Source organism: Tripterygium wilfordii, chromosome 15 (genome assembly GCF_013401445.1).
Source record: "Tripterygium wilfordii isolate XIE 37 chromosome 15, ASM1340144v1, whole genome shotgun sequence".
In the NCBI taxonomy this organism is placed as follows: Eukaryota; Viridiplantae; Streptophyta; class Magnoliopsida; order Celastrales; family Celastraceae; genus Tripterygium; species Tripterygium wilfordii.
In genome coordinates, this window is record NC_052246.1 from 1,505,591 (window position 1) to 1,520,694 (window position 15,104).

Sequence of the window (15,104 nt, forward strand, 5' to 3'; positions counted from 1 at the left end):
GTTTTGTAGAGAGCAGTTGGTTTCTCTGTTTGTTTACGTGTTCTTGCCACGGAGGCTGACAGAGACGTTACCTAACCCCTCGAATGATTGATGTGCACGATGGGCTCTGGCCCAAAAGTAATAAAACGAGTCATGCTCTCGGATCCAAGTTTTATTCGGTTTCTAAAATAACAAAAAATTAATAATCAAGTTACATTCGAGGCTATTAATTTGACACCATTCAAATTCCCTTCATTTTTTTTTTATTTTCTACAATTCCTTCCTAATTACCTAATAATAATATCAACAAAAATGATTTACATCCACATTTTACAATTTGGGTTTGAGAACCACTTAGACGATAACTTAAACGGTGAATTTGTTTAGAGTCAAACCATATGAAATTGAGAAATCTTAAATTTGATTCTCATTAAGACCAATACCTTTGTGATGACAATATGTTTGACTTTGTTCAACTTACCCTATCGTCAATTGAAAAAAAAATAATTATGCATGTGGACTTTACGACTCCATTTTAGGCTCATAATGGATATGACAAATTTAAACACAAAGTCCACGTTTATATTACGCAAATGCAAAATTCAAGTCGGGTATATTACATATCATTGAATGCCGAAATGGGAGAGTGCAGATCACGCGCTATTGAGTGGAGAGTGGTTTGGCAACTCCTTTTGGCCACCTATTCTGTATTTAAAGCATTAAAAAAACATTTACGACGAAAACTTCAACAAAGATTTGCGATTCCATGCCGTCCATGTGTCGTCGTCACCGAACGTAAGTCAACCCCTAAAACCTATTGGAAAGAATGATCCTTGCAAAGAGATTCTGTCGCCACTTGGTCGTGTGGAAGGCACGAGCCACTCGCGTGCTCTCCTTACGCCAACCACGCTTCTGACACGAACACGTATTCTTTAATATAAAATTAAACCTTCTTTTTATCAATAAAATTATAGAAAGAACTTGAGATTTATATGGATCAAAGTACACTATTTTTCGTCACAAATCTCAAGTTTTTTGTGTCTGTGGAGTCGAGGTAAATTCTGGCAACAAAGAAGATGTAAGTAATGCAACTATGAATCGAACTCTTGCTGGATGATGCTGGTTTGAGAAGTGATAGGGATCCTAATAAAAAGCATTTCAGTTATCCTAGCAGTGGATGTGTCACTCTCTAATTCAATGATATGTACCACATCGGTTAAGGCATGTGTGGCAATGTAGTATATAAGTGGGATGACCTCCCTTCCCTCATAGCCAAGGTTTTCAGAAGGGCAGAGCACACTGGATCTTGGTTACAACTAGCCCATGGGCAGGTGGGCAGCCCATGCGAGGGTAGGAGAGGGCCCCTTGCTTTAGATGGATATCGGTTGAACATTGGTTGTAACTTGGGGTCGCCTGCCTGTCGGAGTGGTCGGTCATGGTGCATGACTAACGTTTGGCTAAGGCAGGTGTGGCAATGTAGTATATAAGATGAGTATCGGTTGGGTATTGGTTGTAACTTGGGGTCGCCTGCCTGCCGGAGTGGTCGGTCATGGTGCATGACCAACGTTTGGCTAAGGCAGGTGTGGCAATGTAGTATATAAGATGAGTATCGGTTGGGTATTGGTTGTAACTTGGGGTCGCCTGCCTGCCGGAGTGGTCGGTCATGGTGCATGACCAACGTTTGGCTAAGGCAGGTGTGGCAATGTAGTATATAAGTGGGATGACCTTCCTTCCCTAATAGCCAAGGTTTTCAGAATGACATAGCCCACTAGACCTTGGTTACAACCAGCCCATGGGTAGGTGGGTAGCCCATGCGTGGGTAGGAGAGGGCCCTTACTTTAGATGGATATCGGTTGGGTCTTGGTTGTTAGTGGAGGGGTACAAGGGTCATAACATTAAATCATAAGGTTTTATGGGCCCCTACAATTACATCAATCAAAAGACAATATCCACTATTGAGATGACTGTGATGTTTTTTATTGGGATCCCTAATATTTTTTTATTGGCTTAGGATGAACACTTATGTCAATATTTAAGCCTCCACAAATGTAATTATGATCTTTAAGCTAATTATGCAGTGTCAAACTCCACACTCCATCTTCCAATAGAAAATTTATGTTGTAACAAAGTCGACCACTTGAAAGTTTACAAATTTGGATTAGGATCATATAATATTATTTGGTTTTATGTTTGACTCGATTTAAAGTATGAAAATGATAAAGATCCCAACAATTGATATATCAGTTATTTTAGATGTTGAGCTTGACGCACATGATCTAAGTGAATTCGTGGACTTTCACATGCCCACATGATGCACATGAACTTTTTCATTGACGAATTGGTTGGAGATAAATTTTCCTAACTAAACAATCTAAGTTCAACTCCATCGCTACAACATTAAACTTGAGATGTTCTCCAAATTAATATAATTTTAAAATTTCTAATAAATACCAAATATTTTTTGGATCGTCCCATTCCTCTCATGTGTATTGACAAGTCGCAAAGTATTAAATTTAATTTTCACATTATTTTATACTAATTGAAAACTAGAGAAATGCAATGTATTAGTGGGGCTTGGTGGCCCCAGCTTAGCTTTGTGGTATATCATTTGTAGGCCTTAAAATTTCTTAAATGTATATTACAAAGCATGAATGATGAAAGTCTTTCCATAGAAAATAAAAGTCAGAAACTTATTGATTGCCAAAATTAAGAAATGCGTCAATATCTTAGTTTACTTTTACTTCATCTTCCATGACCTATCCCTTGAAAAGATATGGAATTATAAAGAAAGCATTCTTCTTAAAGAAACCAACACATATATATCGTTGTTAATCTCTCAATAGCATTGGAGTAGGGGATGAGTTGCTAGGATCACTTGATGGTTTTATGGTTATATTGATATTGTTACATAATATTGTTGAATAGGTCAACAACCCCCGCTGGCAAATTACAAGATCTAATTTTTTTTTTGTCTTTTATGTTAATTTATTATATTATAATTAAAGTGAAATTTATTTTATACAAAAATTAATTTTAACAATAAATATAATATAATTTTCACAGTTGATTTATGAGTTACCATGATCTAAAAATTTGGCCAAACAACTCACTACTTATTTCACTTTTATGGGCCTTTTTTTTTGCACACAATTTTTAAGTTAATGTTGAAAATCAAATAATCAATACAACTCTCTATCAAATGGAGCCATTTAAGTTTAAGGAGACAAATGAGACTGTTGAAACACGGCCCATCCTCATACAAGAGGCCCAACTCCCAGCATAATTAAATGACAAAACTTCACTCCTGAGCCCCAAAATTTGCATAACCCAGGCCCAATTGCATGCACTAATGGGTTCGCCGGAGTCCCCTTTCACCTCCGCTCAGAGATGGAGAGGCTGAAAAGGGAACTCAACACGAAGTGGTTCTCAACAGTAGCGAGCATATGGATCCAGTGCACCAGCGGCTCACTCTACACTTTCTCCGTCTACTCCCAAACTCTCAAGTCCACACAGCACTATGACCAGTCCACTCTCGACGCCGTCTCCGTCTTCAAGGACATCGGCGCCAATTTCGGCGTCCTCTCTGGTTTCCTCTACGACTCCGTCGGTGGGCCCCGGCTGGTCCTCCTCGCCGGGGCCATTCAGTGCTTTGCCGGTTACTTTCTCATGTGGGCCTCTGTCACTGGATTGCTCCCTCCGCCGCCGGTGCCGCTCATGTGCTTCTTCATGCTTTTGGCAGCGCATGCCATGACTTTCTTCAACACTGCTAACGTCGTCACTTCCGTGCGGAATTTCCGCAATTACAGTGGTACTGCGGTTGGCATCATGAAGGTACTCGTTATTCTCAATTTTGCTATTAATCGTAGTCACTTGAAATACAATTATGCAATAAAAATTTAACAATGAATGTCAACTGAAGTCTATGGGTTTGCCGTTTGCTTAGCCTGCGTAATCCCATTTCTTCTCTTTGGTCGAGGGCCTTAGCTGGATCAGTGGGTGGAATCGAAGTGTAAATAGGAGTGTTCTACGCTGAATAAGGTGGGGTTGGGAGCTATTTAGTTAGGTAAAACAAGGAAAAAGCCTCGTTTGTAGGTTCAATTCCTGCAGGGGCTAATCACATTCAGTGTTTATCGTAGAGAAGCAACTTTTTTGCATGCTTTCTCAATATGTTGGTCACTTGGTTTCGAAAAGCCAGCAGCCAAATGTGCGTGAACTATGTGACTGTAATTTAAATGTAGAACTTTACAAAAATGTCTTTAATATATCTTCCAAGGAGTGTCCTTAGGTATGTGCTGGAAACATATCTGCTTAGGCTGGAGTTGTTGGGTCGAGTTGTTAATTATTTTCCTAAGAAGTAACTAACACCAGGATTTCTGTTAAACAGACTGACACATGCCCAAATTCTATCCCAAATTTTGTTCAAAAACATACACATCTGCAAAATTATATCCCATGTTATAAAAAAGTTTGGAGAAGAATATTAGTACAAGTGGCTGTATTTTGTGCTTATTGCTTAAAGGTCCTGGTTTTTATGTCTTTTTCACATATAACCAAAATTTACCTCTAGATTTTGTGTCTCTCTTTTTCTCAATGCAGAGAAGTTCTTATGCATGATTGTTCTTGCACATTAGACATGGATTGATTGGTTGTACTGAATTTCAAACTTCTAGAAGAAAGAAGATGGTGAATCACACAGTATATCTTTATTTGTTTTCTTTGTATTTGATTTCAGGGTTACTCCCTGATGTTTAAAGTTGTTCACACTTCACAGAGGTGTTGGGCATGAGATTAGGTGATTTTCTTTTAAGCTTAGCAGTTCCTTTGGTTTTCCACGTTTTTTCATTTTTGTCTCTAATAAGGGTCCTCATTAATCCCCCAATTCAATCAATCTGCATAAGTCCCCTATTCAACAATGTAACAAGGCATAGCTCTTAAATCTGAGTTCTGAACCAGAGAGAATTTATCCTGACAACCAACTGTTTTACTTTTCTATCTTTTTAAGTTTGTATTAAAATTACGGTTACTCATTGTAATGCTATTATAATAATACTGAAGTTTCACTTCTCTGGTGATTCTTTGGAGTTTTATCAAATCATATGGCTTGCCAGCTCACTTTAAGAAAATTCCTTTTTATAGGGCTTTCTTGGTCTGAGTGGAGCAATATTAATCCAAGTATATCAAACCTTGTTCAACAACAAACCGACAACATATCTTTTGATGTTGTCTTTTTTGCCCACTACCAATACCTTGTTGCTCTTGTGGTTCGTGAGAATCTACGAGATAAGTGAAGGAAATGATAAGAAGCATCTGAATGGCTTCTCATTTATTGCTGTAGCAGTTGCGACTTACCTTATGGTCATTATATTTTTGGAGCATGCTGTTTCTTTAGAATCTGCAGCACGTGTCATTTCACTTTTTGTGCTTGTGATCTTGCTTGCCTCACCTTTACTGATTGCACTCAAAGGTCAGCATATGGATTCCAATATGATCTCTGACATGGAGCAATTACTGCATGGCCCCGTCAGGCAAAAGGCTGAGAATAGACACTCAAGTCAAGATTCAAATAGCTCTCATCTTTTGGCTGGCAACAGTGAACGAGATAATGACATATATGATAAGAACTCTTTAGCCTTGCAAGAAGAGCTGAATCTGTTGCAAGCAATCCAAACCTTAGACTTCTGGATCTTGTTTCTAGCCATGGCATGTGGTATGGGATCAGGACTTGCGACTGTGAATAACATAAGCCAGATAGGAGTTTCTCTTGGGTATACAAGTTTTGAGACTAATACTTTGGTTTCCTTGTGGAGCATCTGGAATTTTCTTGGCCGTTTTGGAGCTGGCTATTTGTCAGATTATGTCATGCATGTGAGAGAATGGGCGCGGCCATTGTTCATGGTCATCACTCTAGCAGCCATGAGCATTGGTCATCTGATGATTGCCTCTGGTTTGCGTGGTGCTTTGTACGCCGGTTCCATATTTGTGGGTGTATGCTATGGTTCGCAGTGGTCCTTGATGCCCTCAATCACTTCTGAGATTTTTTCTATACGTCACATGGGCACCATATTCAATACCATTACCATTGCAGGTCCTGTAGGATCCTATATCTTTTCTGTGAGAGTGGTTGGATATATTTATGACAAGGAAGCTTCAGGGGAGGGCAATACATGCATAGGAACTCACTGCTTCATGTTGTCTTTTATTATTATGGCATCTGCCACTCTTTTGGGGTCTCTTGCTGCTTTAGTATTGTTCTTCAGGACTAGGCGCTTCTATAGTCAAGTTGTGCTCAGAAAACTACGTTCAGCAGGGGTGTAAAATGGCAAATCTGGAACATGCTCAGAGAAACTTCTAAGGTTGATGCTTAATAAATAAAAGGTAAATTCTGAAATGCTCCCTGTTTCTATCCATACATGTTGGTTGGATTGGTTCTATGCATGCACACGAGTGCGCATCTGCTTCTTGTAATTCTCTTGAGATAGAATTGTTTACATTTGATAAATCAGTTTTAGAGGCTTTCTTTTATGTAAAGACTATAATTACATGGCAAACCCCAATGAGAAGCTGCCACAAAAGGTCTCTATAGACACTTCATGAAGTGATCCATCAGTCGTGGAGGAGCTGAAAGAGCTTAAATGTGGCTAATTGATTGGTATAGGCATCATAGCTAATATAGCCCTCAGTTTGGATATTTCAACATAAAAGATGTTTTATGCTTTATGGCAACCAGTGAAAAGATTATTTTTATAATCAGTTAATGTTACCATTTGAGATGAAGATCAATAGCTTGTCTCATCATAGAAAGCAGTTTGTTAATTTACTTTTGTTTATGTATGACAAATTTTGGGCTCAGCTTCAATGGAATAATAAGCTCAACTCTGGTTGAGCCGACCTTGGGAATAGAGGAACCAAATACATACTATATCTCATCACTCGCTTTGTTCGCATTTTGGATGTTAATTAGAAATTTATTTCTACTTCAAGTCTTATTCGTCTGAATTCATTGTTTAGATGGAGCAGCATTCTTCATTGCCATCTGTACTAATTCCAAATGATATATGGAATTGCAGCGCAAAGCTTCGTGCATCTGCATGCTTAGTTCTACGATAGTCGAACTCGTTCAGCTTCAACTGATCGAGCTGTGTATTCTTTTGAAGCTGCTTCGAATTCACTGAATGGGGCCCCTTTTGTTGTATGTACATTGTGCTAATAAAATATTTCATCTGTGAATTGTCCTTTGTACAAATTTTAAATGTTGTTTCCCAGAAAAAAAATGATCGTATGTACCTCTTTGAACATCCAGAAAAGTATATAATGTACAATGATTTGAGTTTCCAGGTTTGAGTTCTTCCATGTCATTTTGATGAGGACTAACTGGAAGAAGAAAGCCTTCTGTGCATGATTTGTTTTGGGTTGGGAGATTGAAATAAGCCACCCATACACACAGGTGCATTGTGCAGTGTAATTCTGAAAGTTGTTTTCTGAAAATGAAACAGAAAAATATATTTGATATTAAATTTGCAAAATGTTTTCTGTTTATTGAGTTTATATTACTCAACTATATTCATTATTTGTAAAGTGAAGGAGATTGGTACATAAGGCGCATATTGGACGATAAATCACTTGGGTGATAGGTTAGTGGTGAATCTTGTAGGGTTAAACTTTGATTTTAGCCCAACTTACATGATCTACCTAGATATGTGGGTTTATAAGTGTGAGCCCTTTCTCACATGCATGAGGCTTTTTCTTAGGTTTAAGTGAGTTGGACCCAGTCCATTTGTTAGGCCTTAGAGAAATAAAACTATGTGAGTTTGATGTATCCATAGGAATCGGCAAATTCAAAATCGACAATATCATGTATGTGAGTGGGGTGTGATTTCTAGTAGACCCAACAAATATATTTCAAAAGATCACAACCACCAAAAAAAAAATCTGACGATCAGCATTGCCATTCATCAAGGCTTTTCACTGTATGCTGTGTTGTTTTAGGGTGTGTTTGGTAAATAATTTTAATAATAACGTATATGATAGACAACTACGATATATGGTCCAACTACCATATATTGCCCACTCAAATGGCGTGACAAACGGTCACTTAAAACTATCTAACCAAGAATTAAAACAAAATGGAACTAAAAAAAAATACTCCACCATCCTCTTTCGAAATTACGAAATTATCCTCCATGTTTCTTCTCCTTCTCGCTCTAAAAATACCACCACTTTCCCTCTTAAAAAAAAAAAAGAAGCACGCAGCTCTATAGAATATTAGAATTAGGTACTCGCATCCCTGTGCAAATTTATACATTTGTTGGGGTGATTTCAGATGCGATAGGGAGGTACTCCCGATTCCTTCATCAGATCTGAGGTAAATCGTCTTCGATTTTCTCTGTTAATGTCATTTCTCTCAAAACTCTCGGATCTCCTTAGATCTGTTATCGAGAGCTCGTGTTATTTTGAATTCTCGGTGTGTTTGGTTGAATTTTCTACGATAATGTTATTACGGACGATTTCAGTTACCAGTTTACGGAATTTTGTCACTCTGTATGTGAGAAGTCTCTTTCTGATTTGATCTTGCGGTTGTGGTTGTTTTTAGATTTGGGGAGTTGGTTTGAAGAAAGAAAATGTTGACAAAGTTTGAGACGAAGAGTAACAGAGTGAAGGGACTGAGTTTCCACAACAAGAGACCGTGGATCCTTGCAAGTCTTCACAGCGGCGTGATCCAGCTATGGGACTATCGAATGGGGACTCTAATCGACAGGTTTGACGAACATGATGGACCCGTTCGTGGCGTTCACTTCCACAAATCTCAGCCGTTGTTTGTGTCTGGAGGTACGATCTTTTTTTCGTTTTTTCATATTCAATTTTCCGCTTTCGTCGCTTCTAGTTTGCTCGCTAGTGCCTGCTTTATGCATGATGTTGTGATTCTCGTCAGCCTTTTTGATGATTATTTTGGTTGATCTGTGGATTGTTAATGGGCTCGTTTGAGTAACAATCATATGGAACGAAATAATGAAATATACTTATTTTGGCTGGTAGATACTTGATCTCCTTAGATCTTGGCTTCTAAGCTCTGTTTGCATTCCAAGAATTCTCTTAGTGAACGAGCAGGGAAGGTGTGATTGTTTTGTTTCCATGTAGCTGATTGGATCAGCTCAGCAAGGACCAAATGACTGGATGTTAAGGGCCATAAGGCTATTAGTTTTAATATTCTAGTTTATCTTAAATTTAGGAAACTCACCTTCCTCAGACTCTTGCTCCATTCAAGTTTTGTGCCTTGAACTTGTGCGTTTGCATACTGGCCTTAGGCATCATTGCGAAATAGAACTTATATTTATGAAGTTTATGTTTATGGATTTTAATATGCTTATGGAGCCTTTAGATCTGAGTTGCTGAATTGGTTGTTCACTCAATTTCTTCTCCATTTTTTTCTTTCTATTTTCTATAATGAAACCTTCTGTGTGGTAGGAGAGGGGGACCCCATTCCAATCCCTTTAACATCTAGTTATGATGAAGGCTTGATTTGAACCAGATATCTGGTATTAATAACCAAGGGCTTTAAGCCTTGAAGATAGCTGGCGCTGCCAACGTCAGTCAAGAAATGTGTGGTTCTTCAGTTGAAATTTCGCACAATGCTTGCAACTTTGTTTCTTTGAGTTATCTAATTCTATTTTTTATGAAAAGACTTTAGGATCGGAAATGATGTTGAAGTGGAATATTGTGTTACTGTTTGCTTTCTGATGTAATTTTTTTATTGCTTATGCAAAGAAGGTATTTATTCCTACATGCACGGTAAACTTTCTTGCTTTTGCAGGAGATGATTACAAGATCAAAGTTTGGAACTATAAGATGCATCGGTGCCTGTTTACACTCCTTGGACACCTTGATTACATTCGCACTGTGCAGTTTCATCATGAGTATCCATGGATTGTGAGCGCCAGTGATGATCAGACTATTCGCATATGGAACTGGCAGTCGCGCACTTGCATTTCTGTATTGACGGGCCACAATCATTATGTTATGTGTGCCTCATTCCACCCCAAAGAAGACCTTCTTGTATCGGCCTCTCTAGATCAGACTGTACGTGTTTGGGATATTGGTGCCCTGAGAAAGAAGACCGTCTCCCCCGCAGATGACATCCTGCGGTTGAGTCAGATGAATACAGATCTGTTTGGCAGTGTGGATGCTGTTGTTAAGTATGTATTGGAAGGTCATGACCGGGGAGTCAACTGGGCTGCTTTCCATCCTACTCTGCCTCTGATTGTCTCAGGCGCAGATGATCGCCAAGTGAAGTTATGGCGCATGAACGGTAATTTTATTTGAAAGTCTGCATTTTTTAGTTTATTGTTCGTTTATGTTGTTATTAGGTTTATATCGAAATGTACTTGGTTATAATTTAGAACCGAGTTTTTGTGTTTGTATTCAACATTTATTTCGCTGCTCTATGATGGAAACATAATTATAGTGCTACCTCCAAATTGGTTCAGAGAAAAATCATTGGAAACCTTTCCGTGTGGATTATGGTATTCTGCTTTAGGTGATGTAAATATCCTAGAACCAGTGCTTTGAACTTTTGTCTTTTCTTTCCGGATTTGAGACTTCTTTTTATATTTCCTTTATTTACATTTTTGTTAGGTCTGAATTTCGAAATTAATATTGTCGGTGTTATTATTAATCTTTTATTGTGATATTTTATCAATTATAGTTCTTGTCAAAGTCATAGTCTGATAAGTAGTTTTATATTTTTCTAAGGAAAGTTTTGATAGAATTAGAGACTGGGGAGTCTCTAAACCTAAGATAAATAGACTCTTCTGACTTTACAGAGTCTAATTATCTCTTCCTTTCTTTAATATTATGTGTTCCTGCATCATTACTTCTGGAACTGAAGTGAATTATACACGTTCTTTTTCAGACACAAAGGCTTGGGAAGTGGACACCCTGAGAGGGCACATGAATAATGTTTCATGTGTTATGTTCCATGCCAAACAAGACATCATTGTTTCCAATTCAGAGGACAGAAGTATCCGCGTGTGGGATGTCACTAAGCGAACTGGTGTTCAGACTTTCCGACGAGAGCACGACCGATTTTGGATTCTTTCGTGTCACCCTGAGATGAATCTCCTAGCTGCTGGACATGACAGTGGAATGATTGTTTTTAAGTTGGAGAGAGAGAGACCTGCCTTTGCAGTAAGTGGTGATTCATTGTTCTACGCCAAAGACCGGTTTTTGAGATTCTTTGAGTTCTCAACTCAAAGGGATACACAAGTTATTCCAATCAGACGGCCTGGGTCAACCAGCTTGAACCAGAGTCCTAGGACCCTTTCTTACAGTCCCACTGAAAATGCTGTTCTTCTCTGCTCGGATGTGGATGGTGGATCCTATGAGTTATATGTCATCCCTAGAGACAACATTGGTAGGGGTGATAACATGCAAGAGGCAAAGAGAGGTATTGGGGGATCAGCTGTATTTATTGCTCGTAATAGGTTTGCGGTGCTTGAAAAAATCGGCAACAAAGTTATAGTGAAGAACCTGAAAAATGAGGCTGTTAAAAATGTTGAACTCAAATTTCCTGCGGATGCAATATTCTATGCTGGTACAGGTAATGTGTTATGTAGGGCCGAGGATAGGGTGCATATTTTTGATCTCCAGCAGAGGGCGGTTCTTGGTGAACTTCAAACACCTTTTATCAAGTATGTTGTTTGGTCTAATGACATGGAGTGTGTTGCCTTGCTCAGCAAACATGCCATCGTCATTGCTGGCAAGAAGCTTGTGCACCAATGCACTCTTCATGAGACAATCCGTGTAAAGAGTGGAGCATGGGATGATAATGGTGTTTTCATTTATACAACTCTTAATCACGTTAAATACTGTCTCCCAAATGGAGATAGCGGGATAATAAGAACCCTCGATGTCCCAATATACATTACAAAGGTTTCTGGAAACACTCTCTTTTGCTTGGATCGTGATGGGAAGAATAGGTCAATAGTTATTGATGCAACTGAATATATGTTCAAACTGTCTCTGTTGAGGAAGAGGTATGATCATGTTATGAGCATGATTAGGAACTCACAACTTTGTGGGCAGGCAATGATTGCTTATTTGCAACAGAAAGGATTTCCTGAAGTAGCTCTCCATTTTGTTAAGGATGAAAAAACTCGGTTCAATTTGGCACTGGAGAGTGGAAACATTCAAATTGCCGTCGCATCAGCTAAGGAGATTGATGAGAAAGATCACTGGTATAAATTGGGGGTGGAAGCACTTCGCCAAGGCAATGCAGGTATTGTGGAGTATGCCTATCAGAGGACAAAGAATTTTGAGAGATTGTCTTTTCTTTATCTCATAACTGGTAATATGGAAAAGTTGTCAAAGATGCTGAAAATTGCAGAAGTGAAGAATGATGTCATGGGTCAGTTTCATAATGCCCTATATCTGGGTGATGTCCAGGAACGTGTCAAGATCTTAGAGAATGTGGGCCACTTACCTCTTGCTTATATCACAGCTAAAACCCATGGGCTGCAAGATGCAGCTGAGCGATTAGCTGCTGAGTTGGGAGATAATATTCCGTCTCTACCAGAGGGTAAGGAACCCTCCCTTTTGATGCCCCCGACTCCAATCATGTGTGCTGGTGATTGGCCTCTTCTGAGAGTCATGAAAGGCATCTTTGAAGGTGGGCTGGATAATGTTGGTACGGGTGCTGCAGAGGAGGAAGAGGATGCTGATGGTGCTTGGGGTGAGGACCTGGATATGGTAGATGCTGATGGCCTAGAAAATGGGGATGTTACAGCAGTTTTGGAGGATGGGGAAGGCGCTGAAGACAATGAAGAAGAGGGAGGGTGGGAACTTGAAGATTTGGAACTTCCCCCCGAGGCAGACACGCCTAGGGCTTCCGTCAATGCTCGTTCTTCTGTGTTTGTGGCACCGACTCCTGGCATGCCCGTTAGCCAGATTTGGATCCAGAGATCATCACTCGCTGCTGAACATGCTGCAGCAGGCAATTTTGATACCGCAATGCGTTTGCTGAGCAGGCAACTTGGAATAAGAAACTTTGCTCCATTGAAATCTATGTTTCTTGATCTTCATGCTGGCAGCCATTCCTATGTACGCGCTTTTTCATTAGCTCCTGTTGTATCACTCGCAGTTGAACGGGGACGGAATGAGTCAGCTAACCCTAATGTGAGGGGCCCACCAGCACTTGTGTTCAATTTCTCTCAGCTGGAAGAGAAACTTAAGATGGGCTATAAGGCAACTACTTCTGGGAAATTCACTGAGGCTCTTCGTGTCTTCATTAGCATTCTTCATACCATTCCTCTGATTGTTGTTGAGTCAAGGAGGGAAGTTGATGAAGTCAAGGAGCTGATTATTATTGTCAAAGAATATGTTTTGGGTTTGAAAATGGAACTAAAGAGGAGGGAATTAAAAGATGATCCAGTACGTCAGCAGGAACTTGCTGCCTATTTCACCCATTGCAATCTGCAAATGCCTCACTTACGCCTTGCTTTGCTAAATGCAATGACTGTGTGCTACAAGGCAAAGAACCTTGCTACTGCTGCTAATTTTGCCCAGCGGCTAATAGAGACGAACCCCCAAAATGAGACTCAAGCTAGGACAGCAAGGCAAGTGCTGCAGGCTGCTGAGAGGAACATGAATGATGCATCGGAGCTCAATTACGATTTTAGAAACCCATTTGTCACCTGTGGAGCAACTTATTTGCCAATTTACCGGGGACAGAAGGATGTTTCCTGCCCTTATTGTAGTTCCCGGTTTGTGCTAAGCCAGGAAGGGCAGCTCTGCTCTGTTTGCGATCTTTCAGTGGTTGGAGCAGATGCTTCTGGATTGCTCTGTTCTCCTTCCCAGATACGATGATCAAGCTCTTTAACCGGGAAATTTTGATAAGATTTTAGATCTCCCTTTTGGCGGGAAGAGCAGTCACGTTGCAGGATAAAGGTAAGATACTGAAGAAGAATTGATTTTCTTTTTGAATTGTTTGTGCTCTCCTTTAAATGACTTCTTTTTGTTATTCTTTGTCAGTATGCTATGATTTTAATGTAATAAACAACTTGAGAATTTTTAGTTAGTCTCTCTTCTTTTTCGTTGTTCATAGACAAGAATAGCGGACCCCCTGTTAAATTAGTTGATTATAGGCAGGACGATATTGCATGTCTATGTATGGAGATGTCTTCTAGCAAATTTGCTTATTTGTTGGACGAGTTGGGGTTTATATTGGTTGTAGGTGAATGTAATACCATGATATTATTTACACAGCCAGTTTGGATAATTGAAAATTTGCAGTTGTTACAGTAATGTATCCGAATATGAGTTTGTTGCCAAGTGTGAATGTGTATACATGTTTTCGTGTTCTTATCAACTTTTTTTTTTCTCGCAATGGAACTGTATTTGCTCAGATTATTATGATTTGCATTTCAGGGACTTTGTTGCGAAAGGCTATGCCAAATATTTCTCCAAATTTTATCGTATGTTCACTTTTTTTTTTTTTTTAAATGGGACGGTTGCTAACCGGTTTCCAGTGTTACTAGATGGTTGAAACCAGAGAGTTTTTCCTTCTGTCACTGGTACTCTCTGTTCCTTTAGGCGTCATGTTTGTTTCACCTGTAATCAGTTTTGTAATGTTTTTTTGTAATTTTGTTTAGTTCTGTAATTTTATAATATAAAATTCCTTTTCTTTTATCAGTCGAGTCCCTTTCCTCTAGTTATAATGCGTCAGGTTCTGACTGAAACTCAATGCGTGTGGTTCCAATCATATATTCGCAGGCTCTTAATTCTCATAATACAACGAGAAACGAACATATTTTTGGTGTGATATCGATCGGGTGATCCAATATCATTTTTCAATCAAGAATAATTGAGCCTATATAACTATTCTTTGCTTTCACTTTCGGCATTTATGGTCAAATCCCCGAGTCACATTTTATTTGATATGACTAATGACTTCTAACCTATTAATTTTGACAGTGGAAATTCCCGTTCAGCCCGTTTCAAATAATTTTTTTTACTACATATATATTTTATAAATAGGCTCTCGGGCTTACATACCTAATACTCCAGTTCGGCCCGTTTCACTAAAGAGAAGGCCGAGCTCAAACGAAGCCCTTACTGGAAGCTCGGCCCATTTA

General features: G+C 39.2%; 2 protein-coding genes across 4 annotated transcripts; both read left to right on the forward strand.

The window, feature by feature from the left end:
• The first annotated feature begins 3,334 nt into the window (after positions 1–3,334).
• LOC120017202 (protein NUCLEAR FUSION DEFECTIVE 4-like) lies at positions 3,335–7,320 on the forward strand. Of its 2 annotated transcripts, none has more exons than XM_038870344.1 (3): positions 3,335–3,810; positions 5,116–6,354; positions 6,988–7,320. In XM_038870344.1, the coding sequence occupies exons 1-2, from the start codon at positions 3,367–3,369 to the stop codon at positions 6,292–6,294; spliced, it is 1,623 nt and encodes a 540-aa protein (XP_038726272.1). In that variant the 5' UTR covers positions 3,335–3,366; the 3' UTR covers positions 6,295–6,354; positions 6,988–7,320. The 2 variants fall into 2 exon arrangements, with proteins under 2 accessions (XP_038726272.1, XP_038726271.1); XM_038870343.1 differs by having other exon boundaries at positions 3,337–3,810; positions 7,047–7,320.
• Positions 7,321–8,193: 873 nt separating this feature from the next.
• LOC120015905 (coatomer subunit alpha-1) lies at positions 8,194–14,658 on the forward strand. Of its 2 annotated transcripts, XR_005471852.1 has the most exons (5): positions 8,194–8,341; positions 8,570–8,805; positions 9,788–10,282; positions 10,886–13,917; positions 14,398–14,658. XR_005471852.1 is itself a non-coding variant. In XM_038868407.1 (4 exons), the coding sequence occupies exons 2-4, from the start codon at positions 8,598–8,600 to the stop codon at positions 13,834–13,836; spliced, it is 3,654 nt and encodes a 1,217-aa protein (XP_038724335.1). In that variant the 5' UTR covers positions 8,194–8,341; positions 8,570–8,597; the 3' UTR covers positions 13,837–14,334. The 2 variants fall into 2 exon arrangements, 1 of the variants encoding a protein (XP_038724335.1); XM_038868407.1 differs by lacking the exon at positions 14,398–14,658 and having other exon boundaries at positions 10,886–14,334.
• The last annotated feature ends 446 nt before the right edge of the window (positions 14,659–15,104 follow it).